The 24,645-nt window shown below is 40.5% G+C and overlaps 1 protein-coding gene across 1 annotated transcript in view; it reads left to right on the plus strand.

Moving 5' to 3' along the window:
* Positions 1-1,132: 1,132 nt before the first annotated feature.
* Positions 1,133-24,645, plus strand: part of G2E3 (G2/M-phase specific E3 ubiquitin protein ligase) — a 71,425-nt gene continuing 47,912 nt past the window's right edge. The window contains exon 1 of the mRNA XM_052659392.1: positions 1,133-1,203. Within this exon, the coding sequence (XP_052515352.1) occupies positions 1,133-1,203 (71 nt within the window). The remainder of the gene's footprint in view (positions 1,204-24,645) is intronic.

Below are 24,645 nucleotides of genomic sequence, written 5' to 3' on the forward strand. Positions count from 1 at the left end.
AATGCATGAAAGTGAAAAGTGAAAGGGAAGTCGCTCAGTCGTGTCCGACTCTTAGCGACCCCATGGACTGCAGCCCACCAGGCTCCTCCGTCCATGGGATTTTCCAGGCAAGAGTACTGGAGTGGGGTGCCACTGCCTTCTCCCAAGCCTGGCTCACCCCATGAAAAAAGTTTGTCAGTGACTTTAACGGACTCTCCACTGCTGATCAGAAATTAATCTCATTGGACCGATGGCAGGGTTGCTGGTGGTAACTGTCAACATTTTGGTGGAAGAAATTGAAGTACTCACTAAGCATCGTAAAGAAGGAGTGGTTAACAAAAACTCAAGGGACAAACATTAAAACAAAACAAAACCTGACTATATATATAATCTTATTTTTAAAATCTTATTTGTACTCTCTCTCTCTCCCTCTGATTGGCTTTTTGTCTTCCTCAAACAGAGTGTGGAAAGAAGTCCTGACGGTGCCGAGGCAAGTCTCAGGAGACCTGGAAAAATTCAGTACTAAGGACGTGGAGGGTTTGTTTTTTCACTTCTGTTGCAGCTGGTGCGTACGCGAGGCGAGGAGAAAACATCCGGACTCGCTTGGTTAGCTCTTTCCTTGAAAGGAAAGGAGAAAATAGGCAGATTCCCCGGTGACTCAGACGATAGACTCTGCCTACAATCCGGGAGACCCGGGTTCAATCCCTGGGTCGGGAAGATACCCTGGAGAAGGAAACGGCAACCCATTCCAGTATTCTTGTCTGGAAAATCCCGTGGATGGAAGAGCCAGTCCATGGGGTCGCAAAGAGTCGGACACGACTGAGTCACTTCACTTCCTTGAAGGGAAGAAAATTCAGCACGTCTCAATCCATTTCAGAAACGAGAGAACACTCACGAGCCACCGGGCAGAAATACCAATCCCGCTCCCTCACTTCTCTTCTAAGCAGGGAGATACAAAAGAAACTGAAGCGAAGAGAACAGAGCAGAAAAGCCAACGCGAGGTAGTAGAACAGGGACGTGCCCTTTTCTTCCGCGACTGCCGCGTCACCGCGGGCCCCGCCCTTCACGGGGCGGGGCTGAGCCTTCCTTCCGGGTTGCGGGCGGAAGTGGACGAATTTGAATTGTGTGGGCCGTTTGGTGTAGCAGCTCACGGATGGCGTGTGGCGCAGCGCGGGAAGGGAAAAGTGACACGGCCTCTCTGGAACTTCTGCCCAGCGCGCCTCGGTGAGTGGATGTGGAACAGCAAGAAATTGAATATTCCAAGGAGAGAAGCAGGATCGTCGGATGGGTCAGGGGGTCGGGGGCCTCGGAGAGCCTTGGGGTGTCTTGTAGTGGGGCCGGACATGAGGACTTTGGAAGTTTGGCGCAGGGGGAGCCTCTCCCGGGTCAGCGCTCCAAACAGATGGCGTACACACCCCAGCTCTAGAGTACTGGGGATTCGGAGGCCCGACCGCCCCCGAAACTGTTTAAACTGTCGACTTTCTGGTAATTGCAATTCAGTATTTCCGCCAAGTAGGCTCGAATACTGCAGCTTCAGCGGTAGTTACTGGTAAAGTATTAGCATACGCAAAAGAATCTTCCTTTATTAAAGGTGGAAGGTTGGGAGCAGGTTTAGAATGAAGAAATGGTCTACGTGTCTCCGAGTTCTTCTAAAAGGAGTAGTCTTCCTTGCAGTGGACCGCAGGAAATTTGGCAGTCTTTGAAATACCTGGTGGGGATTTAAATTGAAATCTGAGTATCCTTTGTGTTCAAAACCCGGATGTTTCTTTCATGGTTGATATTTTTCGTGTACCGCAAAAATCCGAGACTCTTGCTTATTTAAATTGGCTGTATAGTAACAGCGGTGAGTCACAAGGGTATTAGTTTGCTAACAATAGGGATAAGGTTTAGTTCCACAGACCTGCCTTTTCATCCCCGTCATTCATTGGCAGATTGGGTTGTTGTGGAGTCATTTCGAAAGTACTAAATTTTCTGACATCAGGTTTTGTTTTGAGTTTTATTTTACTTATTTTTAATGACCGACTACCTCAAAAATCAAATTCTATCTAACCTCCTAACAAAGTCACGCTTTCTGGAATAGTTTAAGTGTGTACCCTACTTGTAAACTGTAAGCATTTAAATGTGTAGAAATTTTGTATCTTGGCTTGTTGAAAACTATCAGACTAATTTTGTGTTGCTTTATAGGATCAGATATTTTATGCTTCTTCTAAGATTTTAACATCAGGGTATCATACCATATAAATGCATAAGTTTCTTTTAAAAAGTAGGACTTTTTCAGAATAAATATCCCTTTGTCCAGTGCTGGCTACTCCTACTTTCCCGTCCCTGCTAATGAACTTTTGTTTCATTATTAGCCAGGAAAAATAAATGTAAATATTTAGTAGTTATGGTCATTAAAATTTAAACATTTATGTAAAACTGCAGCAAGACATTAGCTGTACTTTGTTAAGGTTTGCTTAATTCAGATCTTATGATTCTACTCATTATAAGCCACCAGCAAATAGTAATTTCCCCTGTAGAATTCATCTCTACATTTTCTGTTCCTTTTCCTTACCTGGACTCTTTTCTTTGTTTTTTTGCTGTGTCTACCTGAATCAGTGAATTTCAGTTTTTATTGTGTACGCATTACCTTGAAGGATTTGTTAACTGCTGATTCCTGTATTTAAAATCTCAGAAATTATAATCCCATAAATTTGGAGGATAGTGTTCTGTAAATTTAATTTGAAGGTTAGAAATTTTGATGAATATTTTAAAAACACTGACTTGGTCTCTCTTAGAGAAGCATTGTAATATGCTGGTTAAGGTCATGAAATATGTTGGTTAAGGTCATGTAATATGTTGGTTAAGGTCATGAAAGTTAATTTAAAAATTAACTTTATAACAGAGTTAGCCTCATTTGTACACAAATGATCACTTCTATATTAATTCAGTTTTAAATTAAGAGAATATTGGGAAATTAAAACCAGAAAAGTTTGCCTTTCCTTTTTGATTTAAACAGGTAAGATTGTTACCTGACTTCATTGCCCACAGCCTTTTCTTTAGAAACCTGTCAGTTTTATAGGCACATCATTCTGATGACCAGAAAGTAAAGGTTTGGACTTAGGAGCATATGATCCTAATATATTCTCATCCCACATACCTTCTCCAGCCAAAGTAGTTATTTGAATCAGAGCTGAATGTCTGATGCAGCTAGACCATTCACATCATTTCTTGAATTTTGGAATTGATATCGAGAGACTGTTGAGAACCAAGGTGGAAAGGTCATTACATTCTGAGATGACAATGAAATGATGAAGAAACATGAACAATGGACATAGAGAGCCACCATATAGAGAGGGAGGGAAGGAAAACCTATTATTCCCGGAGGACTAGCTGTGAAGTAAGTCAGTATAAACTTATAACTTAATTGCTTTTCCTTTTTAAAGACTGTATTTTTGTAAGAGCAATTTTGTGTTGTTTAGTTGCTAAGTCATCTCTAACTCTTTTGCAACCCCATGGACTGTAGCCTGCCAGGTTCCCCTGTCCATGAGATTTCCCAGGCAAGAATATTAGAGTGTCTCTTCCTCCTGCAGCGGATCTTCCTGACCCAAGGATCGAACCCGTGTCTCTTATATTGGCAGGCAGATTCTTTACCACTCAGCCACCTAGGAAAGCCAAAGAGCAGTTTTAGTTCACAGCAAAATTGAGGGTAAAATGATAGAGATTTCCCATGTACCTCACACATGTGTAGTCTCTCCCACTATAAACATTCCCCTTTAGTGTGGTACATTTGTTACAATTGATGAGCTTACATTGACACAAGATAAAATCTGTAGTTCACGCCATGTGATGATGTATTTGTATACAAAGGGAAACTTCAACTACCTTTAATTACAATGTTTTACAATAATGCCAGTGTCCATGTTAATTGGTGTTTTGTCAAGCGAAAGTGAAAGTCACTCAGTCGTGTCTGTGTGACCCCATGGACTATACAGTCCATGGAATTCTCTAGCCAGAATACTGGAGTGGGTAGCCTTTCCCTTCTCCAGAGGATCTTCCCAGCCCAGGGATCGAACCCAGGTCTCCTGCTTTGCAGGTTAGCTGAGCCACGAAAGAATATTAAAATTACTGAGGGAAGCACTGGTGGATTTTTCTCTTAGTATGTAAGCTTAATGTAGAGAGTTAACTTAAACCCAAACTAAACACTAAGTCTTGCCTGGGTTTTGTATTTTTTATGCCTCTCTTTTTCTATAGTGCTTCCAGTAGCCTAACATCAAACAACTTTTTTTGGTCTCAGATTTTCTAATTTATCTATTTTGCTGGAATGCTGCTGTTGAAATTTCTCTTACAAATGAATGGTCTTTGTAGTAGTAGTAGGCTTTGTAGTTTTGAAATATTTGGGGGCTTATTCACTGTGGAATTGGTTTAAAACTGGCGTGGAGTTTTTCATCAAAGAATATCTCATGGTCAGTTTTATTGATCCCTTTTTCCTATAACTTCCTTTGCATTGATTCTAAAGTAAAATACTTTTATTCATTTAGTAAATATTTATTGATCATTATGCTGGGCATGGTTGGATGTTTTTGTTTTTCAAGTCTATCCCATAATCTTAGTCATCATAAGGATACTTCAGGATTATATAGTGCTTTACAGTTTATATAGCTTAACAGTTTCTTTAGGATCTTATGACCCTGCAAGGTAATAAATTTCCCATAAGGAAATTGAGTCCTGCTCTAAATCACACATAATTCCACAGTTCTCACTAGGGCAAGCACCTAGTTACAAACTTTTTTCCTTCCATGGTGGCTCAGTGATAAAGAATCCACCTGCCAGTGCAGTAGGTGTGGGCTCCATCCCTGGGTTGGGAAGATCCCCTGGAGGAGGAAATGGAAACCCACTCCAGTATTCTTGCCTGGGAAATCCCATGGACAGAGGAACCTGGAAGGCTACAATCCATGGGGTCACACGGAGGTCAGTACAACTTAGTGACTACTCAACACCCACAGCTTGATGGGGTGCCTGCTTACTCAGTCATATCTGGCTCTTTACAACCCCATGTACTGTAGCCCGCCAGGCTCCTCTGTCCATAGAATTTTTCAGGCAAAAATACTGGAGTGGGCTGCCATTTCGTACTCTGGGGATCTTCCCAACCTGTGGATTGAACTCATGTCTCCTCTGTCTCCTACATTGGCAGGTGGATTCTTTATCACGTATTTCACCTTTGTTGTTGTTCAGTTGCTAAGTCATGTCCAATTCTTTGAGACCCCATGGACTGCAGCACTCCGGGCTTCCCTGTTGGGCTTCCCTGTCCTTCATTATCTCCCAGCGTTTGCTCACGTTCATGTCCATTGAGGTGGTAATCCTATCTAATCATCTCAACCTCTGCCACCACCTCCTCTTCCCCTCAGTTTTCCCCAGCATCAGGGTCTTTTCCAGTGAGTCAGCTCTTTGCATCAAGTGGCCAAAGTATTGGAGCTTCAGCTTTAGCGTCAGTCCTTCCAATGAGCATTCAGGGTTGATGTCCTTTAGGATTGACTAGTTTGATCTCCTTGCAGTCCAAGGGACTATCAAGAGTCTTCTCCAGGACCGCAGTTCGAAAGCATCAATTCTTCAACACTCAGTCTTCTTTATAGTCCAACTCTCAGGTCCGTACATGACTACTGAAAATGCCATAGCTTTGATTCTATGGGCCTTTGTCGGCTAAGTGATATCTTTGCTTTTTAATACTCTGTCTAGGTTTGTCATAGCTTTCCTTCCAAGGATCCAAGGGTCTTTTAATTTCATGACTGCAGTCACCATCTGCAGTGATTTTGGAGCCCAAGAAAGGAAAATCTGACACTGCTTCCACTTATTCCCCTTCTGTTTGCCATAAAGTGATGGGACCAGATGTCATGTTCTTCATTTTTGAATGTTGACTTTTAAGCCACCTTTTTACGCTCCTTTTTCACCTTCATCAAGAGGCTCTTTAGTTCCTCTTCACTTTCTGCCATTAGACTGGTATCATCTGCGTATTTGAGGTTGTTGAGATTTCTCCCAGCAATTAGCATGGAGTAATATTCCGTTGTCTAGGTATACCATAGTTTAGATAAACTATGTTCTTCTGTTTATCTACTGAAGGACATCTTAGCTGCTTCCAAGCTATAAACATCTCTATGAAAGTTTTGTTGTGAACATAAACTTTTATCTCTTTTGGGTAAATACCAAGATGCATGACTGCATAACTGAGGTAAATCCTGCTTGGCTGTGGTATATAATTCTTTTTATACATTGTTTGATTTGATTTGCTAATATTTTATAGTGGCATCTGTATTCATGAGTTTGTGTTTTTTTCCTTTGTGATGTCATTGTCTTTTTTTTTTTTTTTTTTTGGTATTAGGTAAATGCTGGCCTAATGGAGTAAATTGGAAGTAGTCCCTCTCCTTCTGTCTTCTAAAGATATTGTAGAGAATTGGTATGATTTCGCCTTAAACGTTTGATAGAATTTTACAGTGACCCGTCTGGGCCTGGTGCTTTCTGTTTTGAAAGGTTACTAATTATTGATTCAGTTTCTTTAATACAGTTATATTCAGATTGTTTATTTCTTATTGTGTTTCAGCAAAAGTTGTGTTTTTCAAAGAATTGGTCTGTATTATGGGGCTTCCCTGATAGCTCAGTTGGTAAAGAATTTGCCTGCAATGCAGGAGACCCCTGTTCGACTCCTGGGTTGGGATGATCCTCTGGGGAAGGGATAGGCTACCCACTCCAGTATTCTTGGGCTTCCCTTGTGGCTCAGCTGGTAAAGAATCCACATGCAGTGCAGGAGACCTGGGTTCAATCCCTGGGTTGGGAAGATCTCCTGGAGAAGGGAAAGACTACCCACCCTAGTATTCTAGCCTGGAGAATTCCATGGAGTCCATGGGGTCACAAAAAGTCAGACACCACTGAGCAACTTTCATTTTCGTCCAACTTATCAAATTATCAAATTTATGGCCATAGAGTTGTTCATGTGTGTGTTAGTCTCTCAGTTGTGTCCGACTCTTTGTGACCCCATGGACTGTAGTCTTCCAGGCTCCTCTGTCCATGGAATTCTCCAGGCAAGAATATTGGACTATTGAAGTGGGTTGCCATTCCCTTCACCAGGGAATCTTCTTGACCCAGGGATCAAATCTATATCTCCTGCTTTGGCAGGTGGGTTCTTTACCACTAGCGCCACCTGGGAAGCCCAGAGTTGTTCATAGTATTGCTATATATATATATATATATTTTTTTTTTTTTTTTTTCAATGCCACGTGGTTCTTGAAAGTTTAGTTCTCTGGCTAGAGATCAAACCCATGCTCCCTGCAGTGGAAGAGCAGATTCTTAATGACAGAACTTCAGGGAAATCCCTCCATCCATTTGCTTTTAATCTATGTTTAAAGTGGGTATCTTGAGATAACATACTTAGGTCTTATTTTTTGATCTACTGTGACAAATCTGTCTTCTGTTTGGTGCATTTAGACCGTTGGCATTCAAAATGATTATTAATATGGATGAATTAATAAATATTAATTCAAATAAATATTTGTTAATTCTACCATATTTGTTGCTGTTTTCTATTTGTTGCCCTTGTTCTTTGCTCCTATATTTAGCTCCACTCTGTGGTTTTAATTGAGCATATAGAAGTTTTCATTTTATTTTTACTTATTCCTGGAAACTTCTTGTCTTTATATAGATATGAATTTCTGACCTATATCATTTTCCTTCTCTCTCAAGAGCTTCTCATAACATACCTTGAATGGCAGGTCTCAGTTCAGTTCAGTCACTCAGTCGTGTCCGACTCTTTGTGACCCCATGAATCGCAGCACGCCAGGCCTCCCTGTCCATCACCAACTCCCGGAGTCCACTCAGACTCACGTCCATCGAGTTGATGATGCCATCCAGCCATCTCATCCTTGGTCGTCCCCTTCTCCTCCTGCCCCCAATCCCTCCCAGCGTCAGAGTCTTTTCCAAGGAGTCAGCTCTTCTCATGAGGTGGCCGAAGTACTGGAGTTTTCCTTCCAAAGAAATCCCAGAGTTGATCTCCTTCAGAATGGACTGGTTGGATCTCCTTGAAGTCCAAAGGCCTCTCAAGAGTCTTCTCCAACACCACAGTTCAAAAGCATCAATTCTTCGGCACTCAGCCTTCTTCACAGTCCAACTCTCACATCCATGCATGACCACAGGAAAAACCATAGCCTTGACTAGACGGACCTTAGTCGGCAAATCAATGTCTCTGCTTTTGAATATACTATCTAGGTTGGTCATAACTTTTCTTCCAAGGAGTAAGCGTCTTTTAGTTTCATGGCTGCAGTCACCATCTGCAGTGATTTTGGAGCCCCAAAAAATAAAGTCTGACACTGTTTCCACTGTTTCCCCATCTATTCTCCATGAAGTGATGGGACCGGATGCCATGATCTTCGTTTTCTGAATGTTGAGCTTTAAGCCAACCTTTTCCCTCTCCTCTTTCACTTTCCTCAAGAGGCTTTTTAGGTCCTCTTCACTTTCTGCCATAAGGGTGGTGTCATCTGCATATCTGAGGTTATTGATATTTCTCCCAGCAATCTTGATTCCAGCTTGTGTTTCTTCCAGTCCAGCGTTTCTCATGATGTACTCTGCATGTAAGTTAAATAAGCAGGGTGACAATATACAGCCTTGACGTACTCCTTTTCCTATTTGGAACCAGTCTGTTGTTCCATGTCCAGTTTGAACTGTTGCTTCCTGACCTGCATACAGATTTCTCAAGAGGCACGTCAGGTGGTCTGGTATTCCCATCTCTTTCAGAATTTTCCACACTTTATTGTGATCCACACAGTCAAAGGCTTTGGCATAGTCAATAAAGCAGAAGTAGTTGTTTTTCTGGAACTCTCTTGCTTTTTTCATGATCCAGCGGATGTTGGCAATTTGATCTCTGGTTCCTCTGCCTTTTCTAAAACCAGCTTGAACATCAGGGAGTTCACGGTTCACATATTGCTGAAGCCTGGCTTGGAGAATTTTGAGCATTACTTTCTAGCATGTGAGATGAGTGCAACTATGCGGTAGTTTGAGCATTCTTTTGCATTGCCTTTCTTTGGAATTGGAATGAAAATTGACCTTTTCCATTCCTGTGGCCACTGCTGTGTTTTCCAAATTTGCTGGCATATTGAGTGCAGCACTTTCACAGCATCATCTTTCAGAATTTGAAATAGCTCAACTGGAATTGCATCACCTCCACTAGCTTTTTTCGTAGTGATGCTTTCTAAGGCCCACTTGACTTCACATTCCAAGATGTCTGGCTCTAGATTAGTGATCACATCATTATCATTATCTGGGTTGTGAAGGCAGGTCTACTGGCAACATATTCCACCAATTTTTGTTTAAGAAAGTCTTTATTTCTCTTTAATTTCTAAAGATAATTTCACAGGATACAAAATTCTAGGCTTTTTTTTCCCCTCCCTCCCTGCCCCCCAATACTTGAAATATTTCCCCTGTAAATATTACTCCTCTGTCTTTTTATTTGCATAGTTTCTGAGGAGAAATTGGATGTAATCCCTACTCTTGTTTATCTGTTAGGTAAGATTATTTACCCCTGCGACTTTTTTCAAGATTTTTATTCTTTATCTTTAATTTTCTATAGTTTGAAATAATATGCGTAGGTGTAGTTTTTTGGCAGCTATCCTGCTTGATATTCTGGAACTTCCTGAATCTATTGTCTCGTGTCTGACATTACTTTGTTATTGTTTCAAATGTTACTTCTGTTACTTTCTCTCTTCTTCTGGTAGTCCAAGAACGTTTTGTTATGCTTTCTGTGGTTATCTCACAGTCCTTGGATATTCTCTTTTTATTTTTGTTTTGTTTTGTTTTGTCTCGGTTTTTGTCCTCTTTGCTTTTTAGTTTTCAAAGTTTCTGTTCAGATATTTTTCAGCTTTTAGAGAGCCTTGTCCCATCTGCAATAGTCCCCTCTGTATAAAGTTTAAAGTTATGAGTTTTCAAAGATTGGAATGTGTCTTTACATGTCCAGTCACATATTATGTATGTGGCATACGTTGTCACATGTGTGCATCCTCTACAAATGGTTGTGCTTTTGTGTAGTTTTGTTGTTGTTGTTTAGTTGCTGGGTCCTATCCAACTCTTCTCGACTCCATGGACTGCAGGCTCCTCTGTCCTTCAGTATCTCCTGGAGTTTGCTTCAGTTCATGTCCATTGAGTCAGTAATGCTATCTAACCACTCATCTTTTGCCACCGTCTTCTCCTTTTGCCTTCAGTCTTTCCTGGCATTAGAGTCTTTTCCAGTGAGTCAGCTCTTCCCATCAGGTAGGTGGCGAGAGTATTGGAGCTTCAGCTTCAGCATTAGTACTTCCAATGAAAATTCAGGACTGATTTCCTTTAGGATTGACGGATTTGATCTCCTTGCAGTCCAGGGGAGTCTCTAGCATCTTCTGCACCACAGTTGTAAGGTATCAGTTATTCAGCACTCAGCCTTCTGTGTGGTCTAACTCTCACATCCGTGCATGACTACTGGGAAAACCATAACTTTGACTGTATGGACCTTTGTTGAAAAAGGTAGACTATTTTACTGTACAGTAATGTACTCAATGTTCAGAAAACTGAGATCATGGCATCTGGTCCCATCATTTCATGGCAGTAGATGGGGGAATGGTGGAAACAGTGACAGACTTTATTTTTGGGGGGCTCCAAAATCACTGCAGATGGTGACTGCAGCCATGAAATTAAAAGACACTTGCTCCTTGGAAGAAACGTTATGACAAACCTAGATGGCGTATTAAAAAGCAGAGACATTACTTTGCCAACAAAGATGTGTCTAGTCAAAGCTATGGTTTTTCCGGTAGTCACGTATGGATGTGAGAGTTGGACTATAAAGAAAGCTGAGCGCAGAAGAATTGATGCTTTTGAACTGTGTTGGAGAAGTCTCTTAAGAGACCCTTGGACTGCAAGGAGATCCAACCAGTCCATCCTAAAGGAAATCAGTCCTGAATATTCATTGGAAGGACTGATGCTGCAGCTGAAACTCCAATACTTTGGTCACCTGATGCGAGGAACTGACTATTTAGAAAAAACCCTGATGCTGGGAAAGATTGAAGGCAGGAGGAGAAGCGGACAACAGAGGATGAGATAGTTTTTGATGGCATCACCGACTGAATGGACATGAGTTTGAGTAAACTCTGGGAGTTGGTGATGGACAGGGAGGCCTGGCATGCTGCAGTCCATGGGGTTGCAAAAAATCGAACACAACTGAGCGACTGAACTGAACTGAATGTATAGAATACAGTATCTTTATTTCAAGCCCAGGATGTCTGGAGTGTTAAAGCAGTGGTGATGTAGCTGGTACTACTAAGTACTGCTAAGCTGGTACTATAGCACAAAACAATAATGGTGGAAAAAAGTGAAAATAATTGAAAGAGTGGAGCAAGGTGAAAAGATGGCAGATATTGCACATTCTTATAACATGAATTATTTAACCAGGCATGATTCTAAAAAACAAAAACAGGATCATGGAACATGTGAAGTCTGCTGTGCCAGTGTTGTTGACAGTAATATCAAAGAAGCATGGAAAAGTGATGGAGAAAATGGAGAAATTTCTCAGTGTGTGGCTGCAGGGTCAGTTTAAGTGTCAAGTCTCAGCTTAATGTTGATTCAGCAGGAAGCTCATTGCCTTTATGAAGACTTGAAGAAGAAACTGAGTGAAGAATCAGACGGTATCTTTTAATGCCGTCTTGGCTGGATTCATTGGTTCAAGGCTAGAGCCAGCCTTCATAGAGTAAAAGTAAGTGGCGAGGTGGTGAGTGCAGATACAGTAGTTGCCCATTAATTTCCTGAAATACTTTAAGAAATTACTGATGAAGGTGCCTGTTTACCTGAGTAGTTACCTTGTGGATGAGACAGGACTGTACTGGAAGAGGATGCCAAACCGAAGTTACATCTGTAAGGAAGAAAAGTGATGCCAGGCAATAAAGCAGCAAATAATTAGGCTAACTCTGTTGTTTGGCATCAGTGTTTCTGGCGATATGAAGCTGAAAATTGTCTTATCATTCAGAGAACCTAAGAGCCCTTAAAAACATAGCCAAGGGCTCTCTTCCTGTTATGTGGAATAGTAACCCCAAAGCCTAGGTTACACAGGCCATTTTCCAGGACTGACTTTTCCACCACTTAATCCTGGAGATAGAGAAATATTGCTTGGAGAAGGACATATCCCATTCAACATTCTTTTGCTACTCAACAGTGCTCCAGGCCACCCCTTATTCATGATTGACTTCATCCTACCATCAAAGGAGTGCATCTGCCACCAAATATTTTGTCACTTATCCAGCCTGTGGACCAGGGAGTTACAGCAACTTCCACGAAATATTTACATCACACTTCTTGTCAGCCAGTATAGGTAGGTGATGAATCAAGAACAACCTTGTGACAGTTTTGAAAAGACTGTAACATCTACAAGGCCATAAAAAACATTAACTTTGCTTGGCATGAAATAACAGTCGTCAACACGAATGAGGTTTGGAGGAACCTTTGCATGTAGTTTATTCATGATTTTCATGGATTTGAGAAGGTGAATAAGGAGTCCAAAGAAGTCTTCTGCAGCATATTGACCCTTAGCAAGATGTTACAGCTAAATCTGTAAGAGGCTGATTTCATTGAACTCCAGCTTACTAATAAAGGCTTGATGAAATAGAGGCCGAGAGAAAGGACCGAGAGAGACAAGAGGAAAAAGTAACTGAAGAATTCATAACACAGGAAATGGCAAGAGAATTTTCTTGATTTGAGGAAGCACTGTTAGTTTTTGAGGCACAGACTCCAAATGTAGAACAGTACATGAAGGTTGTAGCTGCCGTTCAGAATACAGCCCAGCGCTAAAACCATGTCATCTATGATGAGAAAAGAAGAGCTACTACCCAGACATCACTGAGTAATTTTTTCAAGAGGGTAGATAGATTGAATCCACCAAGGAACCAGAACCCGTGCCATCAACGTCAGGCATGAGTGAAGTTGCAGCTTGCCCTCCGTCTCCTACTGCTGGTGATCCTTCAGTTCTACCACCTCCCACTTCCTCTTCCTCCTCTAGTCAGTAACTCTTCTTGCCTGTTCACTCGATGCCATCTCCTATATGCCAGTTGTACTGTATTGTACTTTTCAAGGTACTGTACTGTAAGATTAAAAATTTTTATTTTTCATGTCTCTTTTTTATGTGTTATTTGTGAGAAAGATACTTTAAACCTTCTGCAGTATAGTACTATGTTACTGATTGTGTTAGTTGGTTACCTGGGCTAACTTTATTGGACTTAGGAACATACTCTCAGAATAGAACTTGTTCATATGTGGGGGCTTACTGAACTTTATAACTTTTAGTTATTCTACCAGAGACATTCTTCATTTCCATTAGTGTTTTTGATCTCTAGCATTTCTTTCTGGTTCTTTTTTAGGATTTCTGTTTCTCTCTTTGCATTGCCTCTCTGATCTTGTATGTTGCCTACTGTATCCATTAGAGCCCTTAGCATATCAGTCATAGTTATTTCAAATTCTTTGTTCTGATAGGAATGGATAAAGGTGATGTGGTACGTAAGTGCACTAGAATATTACCCAGCCATTAAAAAGAATGAAACAGTGCCATTTGCAGCAACATGGATGGATCTAGAGACTGTCATACTGAGTGAAGTAACTCAGAGAAGGAGAAGTAATTTATGACATCCCTTATATTGGAATCAAAAAAGAAATAATAAAAATGACCTTACAAAACAGAAAGAGACTCATAGACTAGAGAACTAACTTTTGGTTCTGGGGTGGAACTTTTGGTTCAGGGGCGGGGTGGAAGAGGGTGGGCAATGGGAAGGGATAGTTGGGGAGTTTGGGATGGACATGTACACACTGCTATATTAAAAATGGATAACCAGTAAGGACTTACTATATAACACATGGAACTCTGGTCAATGTTATGTGGCAGCCCTAATGGGAGGGGAGTTTGGGGGAGAATAGATATGTGTATATGTATGGCTCAGGCCCTTTGCTGATCACCTAAAACTGTCACAACATTGTTAATTGGCTGCACCCCAATACAAAATAAGGAGTTTTAAAAAATCTTGTTTTGATAAATCTATCAACATGCCTGCCTTGTCTGGTTCTGATGTTTGCTCTGCCTTTTCAAAATGTGCATTTTGCTCTTTGATATGTCTTGTAATTTTTTTCTTGATAGCCAGATATGAGATACTGAATAAAAGGAATTGCTGTAAATAAGCCATTAGTAACAAGGTGGTAAGATGTACAAGGGAAGTGTTTTCTAGTTCTGATTAAGTCTCATGCTTTTTGTGAGGCTATGCCTCTGGACTGTGAAGTTTACAATATCTCAGTTTTCTTCTCCCCTTTTCCATGGGACAGGATGGCTAGAGTATGTTGGAGTTTGGTATTAATATTTTTCTTTTCCTGGGTCATTTAGGCTCTGATAATACACTAGCAGGTTAGGCTCTGGCTAATCAGTTTCTCCTGAGGGAAGGCCTTATTAAGAACAGAGTGCTTTGGTGTGTTTAAAAATGGGCTTCTCCGGTGGCTCAGCATTAAAACAATCCTCCTGCATTGCAAGTGCCCCAGGAGACATGGGTCCAATCCCTGGGTCAGGAAGATCCTCTGGAGGAGGGCATGGCAACCCACTCCAGTATTTTTGCCTGGAGAATCCCATGGACAGTGGAATCTGGTGGACAAAGAGTTGGACACAACAGAAGCAACTTAACATGCACTAGTTTCCTCTGAGGGGAGGCCTTATTAAGAAGAGCAGAATGCTTTGATGTATTTAAAAATGGTAGTTTACCCTCCCCTTGCCAAAATCAGGGAATTTTTCTCTGATATTTACTGTGGACTTCTGGTTGGGTTCCTGGTGATAATGGTGAGGGGCCCTGTGATTGTACGCCCCTTGAGTTTTTAACACTCAAAAGTTGTCCACACTGAGCCTGCACCAATTAGTCAGTTATAGTGTAGGTTTTCCTGCATGGATACTGGATCCCACAGCAGTTTCAGCTGGTAACTCTTTGCTCAGATAAGTTGTAATTCCCTGCATTCACCTCTTTCCAGTCTCAGAGGGCAGTGGTTTGTCATTACCTCTCTTACAGATCCAAGAAATATTGATTTGTCTTTTCAGCTCTTGTTAGGATGGAGAGGTGACTTGACAGCATCTTATGTAGTTCTTTTCCTTTAATTTAAATAAATATGTTGGTTTTTTTTAATGGTGGTTGTTGACTTTTAAACATCCGTCTGGTAGTACAATTGTATAGAATAAAATTCACCCATTTTAAGAGTATAGTTCAGTGAGTTTTAGTACATGTATTTCATTATATTAATATTCCAAAATTTATCAGTTGTCTGTTGATGGAGATTTAGGTTGTTTATAGTTTTTGGCTATTACAAATAAGGCAGCTGTGAACATTTGTGTACAGTGAACATATGCCTTCATTTCTCTTGGTTGCCTATCTACCTATCATGTGGTAGGTGTCCATTTAATGTTTTTTATCAAAGTGAAATTCACATTCATAAAAATAACCATTTTGTGGATTAAAGATCTAAATGTAAGACCAGAAACTATAAAACTCCTAGAGAAAAACATAGGCAAAACACTCTGACATAAATCACAGCAGGATCCTCTATGACCCACCCCCAGAGTAATGGAAATAAAAGCAAAAATGAGAAATGGGACCTAGTTAAACTTAAAAGCTTTTGCACAACAAAGGAAACTCTAAGCAAGGTGAAAAGACAGCCTTCAGAATGGGAGAAAATCATAGCAAATAAAGCAACTGACAAAGAATTAATCTCAAAAGCAGCTCATGCAGCTCAATTTCAGAAAAATAAATGACCCAATCAAAAAATGGGCCAAAGAACTAAACAGACATTTCTCCAAAGAAGACATATAGATGGCTAACAAACACATGAAAAGATGCTCAACATCACTCATTATCAGAAATGCAAATCAAAACCACAGTGAGATACCATCTCACACCGGTCAGAATGGCTGCTATCAAAAAAGTCTACACACAATAAATGCTGGAGAGGGTGTGGAGAAAAGGGAACCCTCTTACACTGTTGGTGAGTGCAAACTAGTACAGCCACTATGGAGAACAGTGTGGAAATTCCTTAAAAAACTGGAAATAGAACTGCCATATGACCCAGGATTCCCACTGCTGGGCACATACACCGAGGAAACCAGAATTGAAAGAGACACATGTACCCCAATGTTCTTCACAGCACTATTTACAATAGCTAGGTCATGGAAGCAACCTAGATGTCCATTGGCAGACGAATGGATAAGAAAGCTGTGGTACATATACACAATGAAATATTACTCAGCTATTAAAAAGAATGCATTTGAATCAGGTCTAATGAGGTGGATGAAACTGGAGCCTTTTATACAGAGTGAAGTAAGTCAAAGAAAAACACCAATACAGTATATTAACGCATATGTATGGAATTTAGATGGTAATGATGACCCTACATGCGAGACGGCAGAGACACAGATGTAAAGAACAGACTTTTGGACTCTGTGAGAGAATAGCTTTGAAACATGTATATTACTGTATGTGAAACAGATTGCCAGCCCAGGTTCGATGGATGAGACAGGGTGCTCACAGCTGGTGCACTGGGATGACCCTGAGGGATGGGATGGGAATGGAGGTGGTGAGGGGTATTCAGGATGGGGAACACATGTACAACCATGGCTGATTCATGTGAATGTATGGCAGAAACCACTACCATATTGTAAAGTAATTAGCCTCCAATTAAATTTATTTTTTTAAAGTAACAATTTTGAAGTGTATAGCTCAGTGCCGTGTATTCACACATCCACAGTGTTGTGCAACCATTACCTCTATCTAGTTCTAAAACATTTTCATCACTCCAAAAGGAAAAGTCATACCATTAGACAGTCACTTCACATTTCCTGTTTTGCCATCCCTGGAAACCCCAAATCTGCTCTGTCTCCATAGATTTACCTGTTCTAGATACTTCATAAAAGTGGGATTATACAGTCAATCCTAAAGGAAATCAACCATGAATATTCACTGGAAGGACTTATGCTGAAGCTGAAGCTCCATCCAGTACATTGGCCACCTGATGCAAAGAACCAACTCATTGGAAAAGACTCTGATGCTGGGAAAGATTGAAGGCAGGAGGAGAAGGGGGCGACAGAGAATGAGATGGTTGGATGGCATCATCAACTCAATGAATATGAATTTGAGCAAACTCTGGGAGATAGTGAAGGACAGGGAAGCCTAGCGTGCTGCAGTCCATGGGGTCACAGAATTGGCCACTACTTAATGACCAGACAACAACAGTACAGTGTATGACTTTTCATTTCTGGCTTCTTAGTATATTTTTAGGGTTCATGTATGTTGTCACATACCAGTACTGTATTTTCCAAAATAGCTGAATAACGTTCTATTGTATGGATATACCACATTTTGTATACCTGTTCATTGACAGAGAAATGAGTTTCTGTTTTTTAGCTATTGTCTGTATTACTGTTAGGAACATTTTTGAGCAAGTTTTTGTTTGTGTGTGCCAAGTCACTTCAGTCATGTCCAACTCTGCGACCCCACGGACTGTAGCCTGTCAGGCTCCTCAGTCCATGGAATTTTCCTGGCAAGAATACTGGAGTGGATAGTCATTCCTTTCTCCAGGGGATCCTCCTGACCCAGGGATCAAGCCTACGTCTCCTACAGCTCCTGTGTTTTCAGGCAGATTCTTTATTGCCGAGCCACCAGGAAGCCCTCTTGTTTGGATATCTGTTTTCAGATCTTTTCAGTAAGTACAGGCTTACCCAGGCATCTGGAAGGAGAGCATTCATATGACATCTTTTGTAGGCTGAAATGGGATAGAATAAAGAACTCTTTTTTTTAATAAAGATGAAGATCCTTTTTGGATTTCTTTTTGTTTAGCAAAAACACGTATTAATGTGAGTATTTTGTAAAAGTAAAGTGGCATAAAGGGAACTTTCCAAAACTGTACCTAGTGTGATTGTTGGGTAATGTGACAATTCTGTGATGTGTTGAGCAACTGCCGAACTACTGGTCCACGGTAGCTGTACCATTTTATGTTCTCATTAGCAATGTTTGAGGGTTGCAGTTTCTCCATATCCTTGCCTTTGCTTGTTTTCTTTTTATTTTTCAATTATGGTAACCTTAGCAAAGATCTCAAGTGTGGTATCTCATTATGGTTTTTATTTGCATGTCCTTAAGGAATATGATGTTGAACATTTCTTTATATACTTGTTGCCCATTTAATTATTTTCTTGGAAGAAATGTTTGTTCAGATCCTTTCTGTTTTTCAGTTGGTTTGGGTTTTTTTGTTGAGTTGTAAGAGTTTCTTATATATTCTGGATACTAGATCCATATCACGTCAATTAGTCAGTTCAGTTGTGTCCAACTCTTTTCAACCCCATGAACTGCAGCACGCTAGGCTTCCCTGTCCATCACTAACTCCCGGAGCTTGCTCAAACTTATGTCCATCGAGTCAGTGATGCCATCCAACCATCTTATCCTCTCTTATCCCCTTCTCCTCCTACCTTCAATCTTTCCCAGCATTAAGGTCTCATCAAGTAATGATTTTCAGATACCTTCTTGTTTTCACTCTCTTGATTATGTAATCCAGTCTACCCTTTCTGTCTTTCTGCTTCTTGTGATTTTGGTGTCATACATAAGAAACTATTGCCAAATCCAAGGTCATGTTTGTTTCTGAGATTTTTATAGTCTTGGCTCTTACATACTAAATCTGGAAACCATTTTGAGTTAATTTTTGTGTGTAGTGTGAGATAGAGGTCCAACTTCATTCTTTTACCTGTGGCTACCCAACTGGCCCAACACCATTTGTTGAAGAGACTGTTCTTTCTCCACTGAATGGTTTTGACATTTTTGTTGAAAATTAATTGATCATAGATGTATGGATTTATTTCTTGGCTCTTAACTTCTTCTCTATGCTTTTCCTATGCCAGTCTCACCATTTTTTTATTATGATTGTGTTGTAGCAAGTTTTCAAATTGGGAGGTATGATTCATTCAACTTTTTACATTGCTTTAAATTATTCAGGCTCTCATAATTTCTTATGGATTTTAGGATCAGATTTTCCATTTCTACAGAAATGATCATTGGACTTTTATACAGATTGCCTTGAATATAGATTGCTTTGGGGAAAATGGCCATCTTAAAAATATTAAGTCTTCCAACCATGAACAGAGTTCTTTCCATTTATTTGGGTTATTTAATTTCTTTTTACAGTGGTTGGTGGCTTTCACTATATAAATCTTGTACCTCTTTGTTATATTTATTAAATAGTTCAGTCCTTTTGATGGTATTAAAATGTTGTGGATTTTTCTTTGCTGTTGTATAGAAATTTGACTGATTTTTTTGTGTGTGTTGACCTTGCATCCTACCACTTATTTTGGATTTGTTAACTCTCACAGTGTTTTATGAATTCATTAGGACTTCTTACATATAAGATCATGTCTTCTACAAATAGAGCTACTTCTTGCTTTCAGTTTGAAAGTGAAAGTGTTAGTTGCTCAATCATGTCTGACTCTTTGCAATCCCATAGACTATAGCCTGCCAGGCTCCTCTGTCCATAGAATTTTCCAGGCAAGAACACTGGAGTGGGTTGCCATTTCCTTCTCCTGGGGATCTTCCTGACCCAGGAATCAAACCCATGTCTCCTGCATTGCAGGTGAATTCTTTACCGTCTGAGCCACTAGGGAAGTATAGATGTCTTTTATTTATTTTCTTGCCTAATTATTTTGTCCAGAACTTCTAATACAATGTTGAATAGATACAGTGAGAGTGGACATCACTGTTTTGCTCTGGATCTTATATGGAAATTTTCAGTTTTTCACCATTGAGTTTGATGTTAGCTGTGGGTTTTTCATAGATACTCTTTATCATGCTGAGGAAATTCCCTTCTGTTCCTAAATTGATAAATGTTTTTTGTCATGAAAGAGTGTTGGATTTTGTCAAATGACTAGCTAAAGGTTTGTCAATTTAGTTGATCTTTTTAAAGAACCAATTTTGTAATTTATTCTGTTGTTTTTCTTTTCTTTTTTTTTTTAACATTTATATACACTCTCATCTTTTTGAATTCCTTCCTTCTACTAGGTTTGGTGTCACTTGTTCTTTTTCTAGTTCCTTGAGGTATAAAGTTACTGTCTGGGGATCCTCTTTTTCAATGTCTGCATTTCCAGTTATAAATTTTCCTCTGATCACTCTTTGCTGTATACTGTAGGTGTTTTTTTTTTAATTTTAGATATTTATTTATTCATTTTTGGTTGTGCTGGGTCTCTGTTGCTGTGCAGGCTTTTCTCTAGATGCAGAGAGGGAGGGCTACTCTCTAGTTGGAGTGTGCAGGCTTCTCATTGCAATGGCTTCTCGTTGTGGAGCGCAGGTTCTAGGATGTGTGAGCTTCAGTAGTTGCACCTCCCAGGCTCCTAGAGCACTGGCTCAAACCCATGTGGCACATGGGTTTAGTTGCTCTGTGGCACATGGGATCTTCCTGGATCAGGGATCAAATCTGTGCCTCCTATATTGGCAGACGGCTTCCCTACCACTGAGCCACCAGGGAAGCCCTATCATAAGTTTTAGTATGTTATGTTTTTATTTTCATTGGTCTCTAAGTATTTCCTAATTTCCCTTTTGGTTTCTTCCCTTTTTTGCTCCTTTAAGATTGTGTCGTTTAATCTCTGTATTTTTGAGAATGTTTCAGCATTCCTTCTTTCCTTTGCTTGTTGGCCGTATTGTTATTTCTTTCCTGGAGTGTGTGTTCCACTCCCAAGTTCGTTTTTTGACATCAGTATCACCCTGTTACCAAAGCCAGATAAAGACACTATAGGAAAAGAAAACTATAGGCCAATATCCCTGATGAATTTAGATGCAAAAATTCTTACCAAGACACTCGAAAACCAAATTCAGCGGCATATTAAAAGGATCATACATGATGATCGATCAGGATTCATCTTTGTGTGTAAGAATGGATCAATATATACAAATATATAAATGTGAAACATAATACAAGTGGGTCTTTCCAGATGGTGCTAGAGGTAAAGAACCTGCCTGCCAGTGTAGGAGGTGAAAGTGATGCAGGTTCGATCCCTGGATCGGAAAGATCCCCTGAAGTAGGAAATGGCAGCCCATTCCAGTATTCTTGTCGTGAGAATCCCATGGAATGAGGAACCTGGCTGGCTACTGTCCAAAGAGTCGTAAGGAGTGAGACACAACTGAAGCAACTTAGCACAACACAAATGGAAGGAGAAATAAAAAAGTCATCTCAGAAGATAAAAGAAAAACTTTTAACAAAATCCAGCATCCTTTCTACTTATCAGAACAAGACCCAGTTTCCCCCACAGTCTCTCACATCAGAAAGCTTCTATAAGCCTCTTATTCTTATCCCTCAGAAGGCAGACAGAATGAAAACCACAATCACAGAAAACTAATCAAACTGATCACATGGATCACAGCCTTGTCTCACTCAATGAAACTATGAGCCATGCCGTGTAGGGCCACCCAGGACGGATGGGTCATGATGGAGAGTTCTGAAAAAACGTGGTCCACTGGAGAAGGGAATGGCAAACCACTTCAGTATTCTTTCCTTGAGAACCCCATGAACAGTATGAAAAGGCAAAAAAATAAGATGCTGAAAGATGAACTCCCCAGGTCGGTAGGTGCCCAGTATGCTACTGGAGAATACTGGAGAAATAACTGCAGAAAGAATGAAGAGACAGAGCCAAAGCAAAAACAATGCCCAGTTGTAGATCTGACTGATGATGGAAGTAAAGACCAATGCTGTAAAGAGCACTATTGCATAGGAATAGTGCCATGTTAGGCCATGACTCAAGGTAAATTGGAAGTGGTCAAACAGGAGATGGCAAGAGTGAACATCGACATTTTAAGACTCAGTGAACTAAAATGGACTGGAATGGGTGAATTTAACTCATGACCATTATAGCTACTACTGTGGGCAAGAATGCCTTAGAAGAAATGGAATAGTCCTCATAGTCAACAAGAGTCTGAAATGCAGTACTTGGGTACAGTCTCAAAAATGACAGAATGATCTCTGTTTGTTTCCAAGGCAAACCATTCAGTATCACAGTAATCCAAGTCTACACCCCAATCAGTAATGCTGAAGAAGCTGAAGTTGAGCTGTTCTATGAAGACCTACAGGACCTCCTAGAACTAACACCCAAAAAAGGTGTCCTTTTCGTTATAGGGGACTGGAATGCAAAAGTAGGAAGTCAAGAGATACCTGGTGTAACAGGCAAGTTTGGCCTTGTAGTATAAAATGGAGCAGGGCAAAAGCTAACAGTTTTGCCACACAAATGCACTGGTCATAGCAAACACCCTTTTCCAACAACACAAGAGACAGCTGTGCACATGGACATCACCAGATGGTGAACACCGAAATCAGATTGCTTATATTTTTTGTAGCCAAAGATGGAGAAGCTCTGTACAGTCAACAAAAACAAGACCAGGAGCTGACTGTGGCTCAGATCATGAACTCCTTATTACCAAATTCAGACTTAATTGAAGAAAGTAGGGAAAACCGCTAAACCATTCGGGTATGACCTAAATCAAATAGCTCACAATGATACAGTGGAAGTGACAAATAGATTCAAGGGATCAGATCTGACAGACAGAGTGCCTGAAGAACTATGGGTGTACGCTTGTGACAGTGTACAGGAGGCAGTGATCAAGACCATCTCCAAGAAAAAGAAAGGCAAAAAGGCAAAATGGCTGTCTAAGGAGGCCTTACAATAGCTGAGAAAAGAGGAGGAGCAAAAGGCAAAAGAGAAAAGGAAAGATATAACCATTTGAATACAGAGTTCCAAAGAACAGAGAGGAAAGATACGAAAATTTTCTTCAGTAATCAATGCAAAGAAATAGAGGAAAACAATAGAATGGGAAAGACTAGAGATCTCTTCAAGAAAATTAGAGATATCAAGGGAACATTTCATGTAAAGATGGGCACAATAAAGTGCAGAAACGGTATGGACCTAACAGAGGCAAAAGATACTAAGAGGTGGCAAGAATACACAGAAGAACTATATAAAAAACATTTTCGTGACCCAGACAACCACGATGGTATGGTCACTCACCTACAGCCAGACATCCTGGAATGCAAAGTCAAGTGGGCCTTAGGAAGCATCACTATGAACAAAGCTAGTGGAGGTGATGGAATTCTAGCTGAGCTATTTCAGATCCTGAAAGATAATGCTGTTAAAGTGCTGCACTCAATATGTGGCAAATTTGGAAAACTCAGCAGTGGCCACAGGATTGGAAAAGGTCAGTTTTCATTCCAGTCCCAGAGAAAGGCAACGCCAAAGAATGTTCAAAGTACCTCACAATTGCAGTCATCTCACACGCTAGCAAAGTAATGCTTAAAATTCTCCAAGCCAGACTTCAACATTTCATGAACTGAGAACTTCCAGATGTTCAAGCTGTATTTAGAGGAACAAGAGATCCAATTGCCAACATCCACTGGATCATTGAAAAAGCAAGAGAGTTCCAGAAAAACATCTACTTCTGCTTTTATTGACTATGCCAAAGCCTTTGACTGTGTGGATCACAACAAACTGTGGGGAATTCTGCAAGAGATGGGAATACCAGACCACCTGACCTGCCTCCTGAGAAATCTGTATGCAGGTCAGGAAGCAACAGTTCGAACTGGACATGGAACAACAGACTGGTTCCAAATAGGAAAAGGTGTACGTACGTCAAGGCTGTCTGTATATTGTTACCCTGCTTATTTAACTTATATGCAGAGTACATCATGTGAATGCTGGGCTGAATGAAGAACAAGCTGGAATCAAGATTGCTGGGGGAAGTAACAACCTCAGATATGCAGATGACACCACCCTTCTGACAGAAAGCAAAGAAGAACTGAGGAGCTTCTTGATGAAAGTGAAAGAGGAGAGTGAAATTGTAGGCTTAAAAGTCAGCATTCAGAAAACTAAGATCATAGCATCTTTTCCCATCAATTCATGGCAAATAGATAGGGAAACAATGTAAACAGTGAGAAATTTTATTTTGGGGGCTCCAAAATCACTGCAGATGGTGACTGCAGCCATGAAATTAAAAGACACTTGCTCCTTGGAAGAAAAGCTACGACCAACCTAGACAGCGTATTAAAAAGCAGAGGTATTACTTTGCCAACAAAGATTGTTCTAGTCAAAGCTGTGGTTTTCCAGTAGTCCTGTATGGATGTGACCGTTGGACTGTAAAGAAAGCTGAGTGTGGAAGAATTGATGCTTTTGAATTGTAGTGTTGAAGATGACTCTTGAGAGTCCCTTGGACTGCGAGGACATGTAACCAGTCATTCCTAAATGAAATCAGTTCTGAATATTCATTGGAAGGACTGATGCTAAAGCTGAAAATCCAATACTTTGGCCACCCAATGCGAAGAACTGACTCCTTGGAAAAGATTGTGATGCTGGGAAAGATTGAAGGCAAGAGGAGAAGGGGATGACAGAGGATGAGATGGTTGGATTCATCACCGACTGGATGGACACGAGTTTTGAGTAAGCTCCAGGAGTTGGTGATGGACATGGAAGCCTGGCGTGATGCAGTCCCTGGGGTCGCAAAGAGTTGGACATGACTGAATGAATGAGATGAACTGATCATCCTTTCATGATAAAAATTCTCAACATAATGGCTATAGAAGGGGGAAGTACCTCAACATTTTAAAGGTCAT

The sequence above is a fragment of the Budorcas taxicolor genome, chromosome 21, assembly GCF_023091745.1.
Source record: "Budorcas taxicolor isolate Tak-1 chromosome 21, Takin1.1, whole genome shotgun sequence".
Classification (NCBI taxonomy): Eukaryota; Metazoa; Chordata; class Mammalia; order Artiodactyla; family Bovidae; genus Budorcas; species Budorcas taxicolor.